The sequence below is a fragment of the Euprymna scolopes genome, chromosome 8, assembly GCF_053919585.1.
Source record: "Euprymna scolopes isolate OS-2025 chromosome 8, ASM5391958v1, whole genome shotgun sequence".
In the NCBI taxonomy this organism is placed as follows: Eukaryota; Metazoa; Mollusca; class Cephalopoda; order Sepiida; family Sepiolidae; genus Euprymna; species Euprymna scolopes.
This window is the reverse complement of record NC_136489.1, coordinates 32,769,214-32,781,321: the sequence shown is the minus strand read 5'-3', so window position 1 is coordinate 32,781,321 and position 12,108 is coordinate 32,769,214. Positions and strand designations below refer to the sequence as shown.

The 12,108-nt window shown below is 32.2% G+C and overlaps 1 protein-coding gene across 1 annotated transcript in view; it reads left to right on the top strand.

The window, feature by feature from the left end:
- Positions 1–12,108, top strand: part of LOC145283519 (carbonic anhydrase-related protein 10-like) — a 1,064,961-nt gene that overhangs the window by 441,264 nt on the left and 611,589 nt on the right. The window contains exon 4 of the mRNA XM_080132363.1: positions 10,645–10,711. Coding sequence (XP_079988489.1) covers positions 10,645–10,711 — 67 coding nt within the window. The remainder of the gene's footprint in view (positions 1–10,644; positions 10,712–12,108) is intronic.

Below are 12,108 nucleotides of genomic sequence, written 5' to 3'. Positions count from 1 at the left end.
TATATATATATATATATATATATGGGATACGTTATCCATTGGGTCAATAGGAACGATATACTTTGTTCTAAATTCAGTAAAATTTAGTAACAAAATTTGATATATTCTTAAGAAATAGGTTATAATGTAACAAATAGTCTAACTCTTTCGACTTTTATACTATTTTTGTTTCATTTTACTTCGGTCTAAGCTCTCAAAAATCTAAGGGGCTCAGTTCAATAGCCTTGTCAATCAGTCTGTTCTCTTTTATTGTCCATGTTTTCCGCCAGCATATATATATATACATATATATATATATATTTATATATATATATATATACATATATATATATATATTTATATATATATATATATATATATATAGTAGAAATGACAATTAATAAAAACCTGAAGAATGTGATCAATACTGATGTAGAGCAAATATTCGTTTTATTTTTTTATTACCGTATTTCGAAAAAAATAAAACGTATATATATATATATATATATATATATATATAGGTTTTATTTTTTTTCGAAATATGGTAATAAAAAATAAAACGGATATTATTTGTCTCTGTATGTCTGTAATGTGTGTGTGCATGTATGCGCGGGTGTAGCAAAGTGAAGGCATTTATAAGGGTATTGATATATGTATATAGGTACATGTGGGGATTAGATAACTTTCGTGTTTTATGTTTATTCATATTTTGTTTGCTTATTTGTTTTAATTTTATTTTATTTTTATTTATTTTTATTTAATTTTATTTATGTTTTGTTTTGTTCTATTTACTTTACTGTAATTTTTAACTTTATTCCTGCGTAGTTTTAGAGTTATTGTCTAGTTTCAGTATGGGTGTTGTGAATAAAAAAAGAGTACAGCATGGATCCGCTTTTGAATATATGTATTAATGTGAGTGTGTGTGTGTGTGTGTGTGTGTGTGTGTGTGTGTGGCGGTGTATGTGTATGTATGTGTTGTATGGTTGTTGCATGTATGTGTGGGTGGATGTAGATAAAAGATAGTACTTAGTTGACCATAGCTGAGGTTCTTAACTTACAGACTCCAAGACAAAAAAACTAAATTCTCAAGTACCTTATGTCATAAAAACCAAAAGTTAGGTTGGATGGGCGTAAGGGAAATGAAAAAGACCTCACTCGTCCTCTTACCGTTTTTTTATGACTCCCACCACGGTTGCATATAAACTTGATAAACGAAAGAGGAAAATGTATTTGGTGGAAATATCACTTTCGACGGTAATTCTTGGCCTGAAGATGTAATTCCCCAACGTGGGTGATTACAGAAACATGTATGCACATATGTAGCCATTAATGTTTGTATAAATAAAATTAATATATATATATGCATATATATATATATATATATATATATATATAAGCGAGATAATTATCCGTGTATAACCCCTTCTATATATTCCTTTTGTCAAACAATAAATTCCTAACTCGAATATGTGTCTATATTTTCATTTTCAGAATTTAAATTAACCACTTAACCTACATATATATATATATAGAGAGAGAGAGGGATAGAGATAGATTGATAGATAGATAGATAGATAGAGAGATCGATAGATAGATAGACTGTTGTTTCAGGAGCAGACTGTTTGAAATGTACCTCTCATTGATGCTTTTTGTTTTTCTACTTACTTTTGTAAAACGTAATTATTTTCTGCAAAACCAAAATCAAAAATATCAACCATTTTTTTCCTTCGTCCCTATTTCTCTTTTTTATCTATCTCTCCCACTTTCAGGCTGCTTTCCTAACTTAAAGTGTATGTATGTTATTTGATTATACACATGCCCATTATATATGTGTGTATTATATACTGTACTGCATTTTCTTACTAAATGTTTTATGTACTGTATAAAATTTTGCTTAGGCCCAGCATACTGCGATTTCACCTAAGGAACCCACAATCGGAACGGATTAATGCCGCATCACGGGGTTCTACTCTTTATGCTTTGGGACTTCAATACGGAAAGCTTAATCATGGTGTTATACGTTCGGTACTAGAATGGTGTTATTTAGTAACCCTTTCGTTACATGTGTATGAAAGAGCTTTAGTTTTCTTGTTATGTGAACTTCTCTTACAATTCTATAAACACCAATGACTATAAAATTGAGAATAACTTGAAAACCTATTTAGAAATTGTCTGGTTTCTATTCTGCGCAAGTATTAAAAACACAAAGAAACGTAATGGCACGAACTAAACTTTATGCGTTGAGTACAAAAGCGGCCGGTGAGAATAATTACAGAATAATTGCATGCAGTTATGTTTTGCAACAGTAAAGAAAACTGGGAACATCGTGAATATCGATTAAGAAAATATTAGAAAATATGGTATACGTAACTATCTTCAAGATCATGGTTGGTGTTCAATTAAGTTTACAAAATAAATTGTTCGCAATAAATATTTTGACGACGCAGCTGGCCAAGAGGGCAAATGCGCCAGCGCAATTTTGAATCCAAATTCCCGGAATCCTCTTTGCTGGGAAGTGAGAGACATAATGACTAATGATTAGGTAGGCAAACACCCTGCATAAATAGCATGTATAACTAAACGTTGCCTAAACTAAAACTGTGATCGTTACAAGGGGAAACATCTATAATAGTTAAGGGTTACTACGAATGTAAAATGGTTATTTTAATAGTTATTAAAATTAATAGCTATTAAATATATATTTATTAGAGATATTTATTATAATTATGAAATATTTAATGAGCATTCGTGTCACATCTTTACATGAGCTGCTTAGTGCACCTTATCTAGCTTTGACAGACTTTAAAACCACTTTCGAAACCTAGTGGATTATGCCCTTTTCTCGTCCCCTTAATCTTTCTCACAGAAGAAACGTTGCGAGACTATCTTTATATTCATGGCAATTTATCGACTGAACTCCAATGTATGGTTCAACTTACCAAACTTTCACAAATACACGCGATTAGGTACAACCACTATACACAAGAGCTTCTTTTCCCTTGCTTCCCACATGTGGAACACTTTTTACTGGTATGTTTCACGGTTGAATGCAGCATGATAATCCGTTCTTTAAAAAAAACGCATGAACATCTATAGTATAAATCTCACCTGTCCGTTTAATTTTATGTATGTATGTATGTATATATGTATGTATGTATGTGTGTATGTATGTATGTATGTATGTATGTATGCGTGCATGTATGCATTTATGTGAGTATGTATATATGTATGTATGTATGTCTGTTTAACATTTTTGACAGAGGCGACGGATTTTCAGGAAATTACTATCATGTTGAAGCACGATCTCTCGGACGACATATATCGAAAAATTGGCCAAAAACATTAATTTCCTCCCTCTCAACTGGGCAGTTTTAAAAACGGATGGGGTAGATTTTCGGCGAGGCATTTTTGCAAGTAATCCTATCGGTTGAATTATTTTTGCCTAATTTTATCGTTGGCGTAGCGGTAAGACATCAGATTTTCTTTCACTTTATTTTCCACCTTTGCCTCACGGGTTCGAGCACGCCTGACTACTGCCACTTGTTCCTTTTTATTTTTTGGCTCAACACACACCTCCAACCACTCGGGCAACAGCCGATACTCAGGCTAGTAATATTATAATTAATACAAACACTGAATATTCTTCATCTGAATAGTGTGTATTTTTTCAAAACTTCTTATAAGTAAAAAACCAAAAAACACTGTAGTGAAATACATAAAATCGTTAATTGAATTAACAATATTTTCTGTTCTGATAATCATGTTTAGGAGGGAGAAGTTCCATTAGATACCTGACTGGTCAATCAAGACTCAGTTGTGAATGAACATCTGTTGTTGAGGTAACTTCGAAGTTAAAATGTTTTATAATTCGCAGTAGTATGCTGCTCTACATCAACCTTTCATCTTTTTTATATTTATTATAAGTTACAGTTTTGTTTCTTTATGTATTTTAGATTTATTTTTGAAGTTATTACATCGTAATAAAAAGAATTTAAAAACAAAGGCTACCGACCAAGAGAAAGGGCGACGATTTTCTGTTAAATTACCTCTGTAAAAGCTACATTCTCACCCCTTTGATCGCACTAGGTAGAAGCAACTCGATTATATCAGATAATGTGCAGTGCGCAGATAATGTATAAAAATACAAGATCATGTCTTGCTCGCAATTATATAGTCGAAAATTGTTGATCTGCCGTAAAAATAATCGAAATCGTCGTGTCACTCTCAGTCTATTTGTCACTCCACGTGAATTCCTATAACTTTTTTCACCAACATATTCACTATTTATATATTTTCGTGTGTCGTGTTCCTGTTTGCTTAAAAAGCCTAATAGACATTTCCGCCATTTTAACTTCCTCTGAACTTGTTTTTTACCAAAACCTTTTCCCATGAACTTAGAAAACGTTTCCTTATTTCCTGTATTCTGTATCAACTTAAGTGTTTGCATTACTTTCCTTTCGAAATGTTTCCTTCTGTTGACATTTATAATGTTTTCTATCTTATTTTTTTTTTGTTTACGCAACCGTCATTTTATCGTATTAGTGGCTAATTCATTTTAAAACCGATTTACATCGATTTTCATTTTTTTATTTACAACAAATTCAGAATACACCCGGGATCAACGAATTTCAGAATATATAGAATCTTTTGTATTTATATTTTTTCGAATAAAAAATATAGTATACTTTGAGTAGAAAACACGAGAACTACAAAAATCGTGCTTGGAATATTTAACTGTTTTCTAAAGAAACTTTTCTGTCCTATATTCCCTCGAATTTAAAGGCTTCAGCTAACTTTCAAAGTTACAAGAAATAACCAAGACGGCAAATCCGCATAATGTAGTTATTGAGAAGAATTTGGATATATAGTTGTCTTATGTGTGAAATCATGGAAAAATGTCCACCCCCAAAATTATATATATATATATATATATATATATATATATATATATATATAATTTTGTATATATATATATATATACAGGGGAGACGTTATCCATTGGGTCAATAGGAGTTGTTCTAAATTCAGTAAAATTTAGTTTGTTCTAAATTCAGTTAAATTTAGTGACAAAATTTGATATATTCTAAAGTAATAAGTTATAATATAACAAATAGTCTAACTCTTTTTACTTTTATACTATTTTTGTTTCATTTTACTTCGGTCTAAGCTCTCAAAAATCTAAGGGGCTCAGTCCAATTGCCTAGTCGATCAGTGTATTCTCTTTTATTGTCCATGTTTTCAGCCAGCTTTCGGTCTAAGATGTTTTCCTGTGTTTCATCTGTATTTTTTTGGTACCTGCAACTATTGAAGATACTTGTTCTGTGTCGGTCTTCAGATCGTGGTAGCTCCAAGTAAAGACGGTAAGAAATGTCGATAGTCCAAATCAGCGTTGCAACTTTCCAAAAAGGAGAAAACGCTCTGAAATAAAAAGTTATCAGAAATATACCCCTGTCATCTCTAGGGACGAATTTTCATTGCAGATTTCTGTTAACAAAACTAAATGTGGACCAGATATTTTGTTATGTCTTCCTATTAGACGAATCGAAATGGTTTATGATTATTTTTATTTAGTATTAATAATTTCGTAATATTGAGCTTTTCAGGTCCAATTCTTTTCAGTGTTTTGGTAAGCTACTTATATCTGTTCCGTTTTTATGTCTCTTTATCTTTACTCTGTGGTTTGCTCGGACAGCAAACACTACAATTTTGACGTCTGGTAGTTTTGCTTAGACGAGTTTATCTGTTTGTATGTCCCAAAGAATTTTGTGGTGTATTGTCTTGTCTCAGATTTATGTTTGAACCATTTGTCCGCATGTCTGATCTCTCTATGGGATATATAGATATTCGAATATTCCAGTAAAGTTCTTTACCGCCCAAACATTGAGTTAGTAAAGAAGCAAACATAAATTCCTTCATCGCAATCGACCAATTAAATATATCATAGTATATCTGATGGTTTCTTGGACATTTTAGATTCAAGGACAAGAATTCTTCTTTTCTGCTTAAGATCGAATCAGTTAAAGGAACATCAATTCAAGAAGATGAACTATTCCTCGTAAAAGCCAGTGTCTGCTAGCCATACAAAAGAGATCTTATCTAGGTTACAAACACTGTCTAATTTTCAATACCAAGTCATAGGGAAACTAATCCTCATGCCCAGCTTACTCTGGCGAGCTCCTGTATATCTTAGACCTAGTAGGCATTAACGTACTTAATCTGTGTTCGTACACATACTATATTTATTACTAATTCCTTGCTATAATGGTCGGTGGTCTTATTACCAAAAGAATCGTCAGATATTCAGGATCCTCTACCGTTTTCTTAACATTTATAAAACATGTATTGTGTGGTATCAACAAATCCGATGCATTTAAAAATTTCAAGTCCGAATATATATATATATATATATATATATATATATATATATATATATATATATATGTATGTATGTGTGTATATATATATATATATATATATATATATATATATATATACACACATACATACATATATATATATATATGTATATATATATAGCGCTAAGTGAGTTAGAAGAAGAAAGCCAGTTCAATTCTATAAGAGGAGAATTATCGCACTCCATTATGTATCTAGCTACTTTCACTTTCTGATGTGAAGCATTAGGTTTCGAAATTCCTTGGCATAAAGACCTCCCTATATCCCCTAATTAAATGTGTATGCCCTTATTGAATAAATAAACCCTTCTATATTTACCAACATATAGTTTCGTGACTTCGTTTTCCATGCTTATTGTTTATATATATATATATATATGATTAAGTTTTTTTTTAAAAAAGAATTCCAGCAGAGTGCTCAATTAAAAGGAAAATCCAAATTGTAAGAGCGTATTTATATTGTGTGTACAGAAAGTTGTTAGTTGAGACGAATATTGGCTGAAGAGAGCTTGATAAAGATACCTTAAACGGGCCTTGTTATCGGGCTTGAAACCGACGGTACCAATGATCTGTCTCAACTAACAACTTTCTGTACACAAAATATATATATATATATATATATATATATATTAAATTAAAATAATTTACTCGATTGCTCTATCTTATATATCGAGAAATTCTTATTTAGAGGGATAGAACTTATAGAATATAGCCAGTAATATTTTGTAAATCTTATAATCACAGGTTTCCATACCAGCTGAATGTTAAATAACTTTATTCTGAAGTATATATATATATATATATATATATATATATATATATATATATATATATATATATATATATATATATATAAAATACTACTGCCATGATTTTGCGGAAATAAATAAACCATAAGTATTTCATTTTAATGTTTTTTTTTTCTTCATGAAGATGTATATGATAGTGTGTTGTTGATTTTCATGATATAAAAATGCGTTTAGAAAGTACAGTATCAAAACGTGAGTTTTATTATTAAAACAAGCAATGTTTTATGCATCTTAATATATATTTTCTCCATAGTCGCTACCATCCTCAATTCTCGTTTACCATGGTTTTTGATGGATGTTGATTTGTCAAATGAGAATCGTTTTAAATATAACACATCTTATTTTACAACTAAATAGGTTGAGGAGCTGCGAACTCGGGAGTTAAATATCAAAAAGAGCGCTCTTTTGTGCTCCATGATGTATTTTTCTACAAATTTATATTAACAATACTAATTATTTACCACTTGTAGCGGCATTTACCCGGGATGGGTTGAGCCGGTGGTGTTTGCCGTATTAAGTGCCTAAGCCGCCCCCCTCGTCCGTTGGCAGCAGAGCCGACGACTTATCTAGCCATTCACTGCTACATCGGCACGCACCAAAGAACCGCCACCGTTGCGACAAGTCTTAAGTTGACAACCTTGCGTTTCTTCCAATCTGTGGATGCATTGGGTGGCACTAATTAACGGATGAAATCATCCCAGGCCGACACAACATGTGAGCGAACCACCGAATTCTCCTGTTCAGGAGACTTTCCTCCAGGACAAGGATGTTACATTTAGCGCATATGGTTGAGTAAGGGATCGGATCGGAAAGGTTAACGCGCAGAACATGACAGAGATATTAGAGATCTTCTCCGAGCAATGGCCGGATGGGAACTTCATAATATCTAGGTTTTCTATCACTATAGCCTACGTCGTATTATCACATTAATAATAAAAGCTTGCACAATTAATTTGCCGCCCTAAATAAAACAACACCACAACTTTATTTTTAAACTTTTACCGAAATAATGAATTTAGGTAACTTGATAATGTAGTAGAGCTGGCATTTATTCAAAATAGCCGTAAAATTATTTGGATCAGTATACCATTCTGCAAACAATACGTGAGTTAATACAATCATTTATTTATATAGAAGACAGCACGACTACCTATAGACGCATCATGTGCCTATTTACTATGCCTCCCCGCGGGACAGAGTTAGACACCAGGGTCGTTTTTTAACGTGGAGAAAAGGTACAAAAATAAAGTCGTGAATGATTTCTCCTCCACTGAAAGAGAACGAGAAATGGAAGTGCCGCATCTGAAGAACAGATGGTATTTATTTGCTCCCCCACCGAGCAAATTAGGCACAAGGCCGATTTTTAATGTGAGGAGTGAAGGGGAAATGGGGACCAACTCCCCGGGGAGTAGGGGAGATGGATAGTGACAATTGGTATGAAGGATTGCCCCTACATTGACCAAGGTCTTATATGTGGGGTCGCCCCCACATATGGTCTTTGCTTGCAGTATCTGCCGGAACAGATGGTATTTATTTGCTCCCCCACCGAGCAAATTAGGCACAAGGCCAATTTTTAATGTGAGGAGTGAAGGGAGGGGGAAGGGAAAAAGGGGACCAGCTCCCGAGAGGTGGGAAATGGGAGCTGGTTAATGGTCAGGCATGTGGGGTTGCCCCCACATCTGGTCTTTGCTAGTCATAGCTGGTCATAGCTAGTCATAGCTTGCAGTATCTGCCAGAACAGATGGTGTTTATTTGCTCCCCCACTGAGAAAATTAGGCACAAGGCCGTTTTTAATGTGAGGTAAAAACCAGCTCCCCTAAAAGTAGGCAAAAAGGGAGCACTCTGGTTACCAAAAATAATAATTGTCCCAGTATAGAGGGTTTCCCCTCCATTGACTGGTACAAATTATCTTAAGTGCAGCATCTGCCGGAACAGATGGTATTTATTTGCTCCCCCACTGAGCAAATTAGGCACAAGGCCGTTTTTAATGTGAGGAGTGAAGGGAGGGGGAAGGGAAAAAGGGGACCAGCTCCCGAGAGGTGGGAAATGGGAGCTGGTTAAAGGTCAGGCATGTGGGGTTGCCCCCACATCTGGTCTTTGCTAGTCATAGCTAGTCATAGCTAGTCATAGCTTGCAGTATCTGCCGGAACAGATGGTATTTATTTGCTCCCCCACTGAGCAAATTAGGCACAAGGCCGTTTTTAATGTGAGGTAAAAACCAGCTCCCCTAAAAGGGATCACTCTGGTTACCAAAAATAATACTTGTCCCAGTATAGAGGGTTTCCCCTCCATTGACTGGTACAAATTATCTTAAGTGCAGTATCTGCCGGAACAGATACTACACTTTGATCTTGACCAAAAGGCCAAGGTGGAAAGCAAAAAAGGTTAATTGTAAAGAGTGCACGCCATTATCGAAATATAGTTGCGAACGCGAAAACTTCTCAATTCTAATTCATTCAGAGAAAAATATTTCAACAGAGTTTGATATGCAAGAACAAAACAGTAGCATACACATCTACATAAAGAAAACAGCATTAAAATGTAAAACTATGCCTTATACATGTATATATATATATATATGTGTGTGTATATATATATATATATATATATATATTTATGGATATATATGTGCATATGTAAATATGTATATATATGTATGCATATATATGTATATATATGTGTGTATATGTATATATATGCATATATATATATGTGTATGTATATGTATATATGTATGTATATATGTATATACATATGCATATATATATGTATATGTGTATTTATATATGTATATATACATTGGTATATATATACATATATGTATATATACGTATATAGGTATATATATGTATATATATATATTTGTATATATATATATATGTATAGGTGTATATATATGTATATATATGTATATGCCTATATATATGTATATGTGTATATATATGTATATGTGTGTATATATATGTATATGCCTATATATATGTGTATGTATATATATATATATATATATATATATATATATGCATATATATGTGGGTGTATATATATATGGTGACCCCAAAAACAGGGTATTCAGTTATTTTTCTGAGCATTTTACAGTCAACGGAGAAGAAAAGGAAAAATACCATAGTGTTTTCATGTGATGTTTTGAATATAATAAACTAGTTATGGACAAAGTTTTTTTTTTTTTTAATTCGGACAAAACATTAGGAAAGGGAGCCTACTTAAGGTTGGACGCTGTTTTTGGGGTCACCCTATATATATATATATATATATATATATATATATATATATATATATATATATATATATATATAAGAGAAGGAGAGGGAGTGAGAGAGAGGGTGTGAGAGAGAGAGAGAGAGAGAGATGTAGATACATGTAAAATAATACCGTGCCGTTTTAAAATGTTTTATGCTATATCTCTCTTAACATTATTTCAGGTTGGACAAACAAGGAACCTTGCCTTTGAAACCATTACTCATACAATCAAGAAAGTTAGGATGAAGGGTATGTAATATATTATTTTTATTTGCATGTGTTCTTTGTATTTTTATATGTATGCATCTGTGATTTGCTGGAAAATTGGTGAATTATGCCAAACTGTTCCGACATGTGGAATATTTCAAAATCACCAATAAATCGATTTTACAAAACAAATTGGGTACTTTGACCCATGAATGATAAGTATATATATATATATATATATATATATATATATATATATATATATATATATATATATATAGCATGGAAATATGTGCATGGGCAGGTTAATAATAATAATTATATAGATATATTTATATAGATATATTTATATATATATATATATTTATATATGTATATAGTGTGATGATTAAACTGTGGATTGTAATATATAAAAATACATTCAAGTTAAAACTTTTCAGTTTGAAACAAGGAATATATGGAGAAGAATTATATTTATTTCCTTTGTCCAGGGATTTTTAATAATAGTTCATATCATCAGAGGAAATTAAATTCAATTAACAAAATATTCAGCTATGAATACACAAATATTTTGCTGATCAACACATATATTAGAAAATGTTATTTAAAGTTATTTAAACGTTGTTTAAAGCCATGATAAAGGTTATCATATAAATAAGGCAGTCCAATATCAGAATGAGTTCAATGGTTTCCAGGATATTACGGCTAGGTTGGACGAGTAGTAATCCAAGGGAAAATAAGATGTTAGCGAGTAATCTGATAGATCTGAAGCATTTACCAAATCTGAGATGATAGCCAGAACATTTAATGGTCCCCTGCCGTGATGTTTAGCGATGTAAAGATCCGTTGATGTTGAGACTTGGAACAAATCTTAAAGTATTACCTCACTGTAATACTTAACAGGACAATTCACTTAATTTCTTATTTGTGACTTATCCCATTTACATATATATACATACATATATATATATATACAAATATATATATATATATGTATATATATGCGTGTGTGTGCGTGAGTGTGTGTGCGTGAGACTGTGTGTGTGTGTTCTTATGTTTACCCTACTATTGAACTAGTTTGATCGCCTTCCGAAATTCATTTCTTGAAGTTTATATATTTCCTGATTAAAAGAAATCAAGCGGACTAATAACGTTAAACAACTGCACAGTGTTGCTTCGTTGTTTGGCGGACACGCCCATGTTATGAATCCACATGTTTAGCGCAATGATTGTTTCTGAGTAGGTGATTTTGATAGTGCTTCATATATACTTGTATTTGCAGGTTATTGGCGATCTGTAATAGATGTAGCTTATTTGCATTTTCTTTTAAAAAAATATTTTAATAATTCACTATTGGTTTTGTCAGTTTTATTATAAAATTCTCATGCTTAGTTAATTATTACGTATAATAATATTCAGGCAGATATTATACATGATTG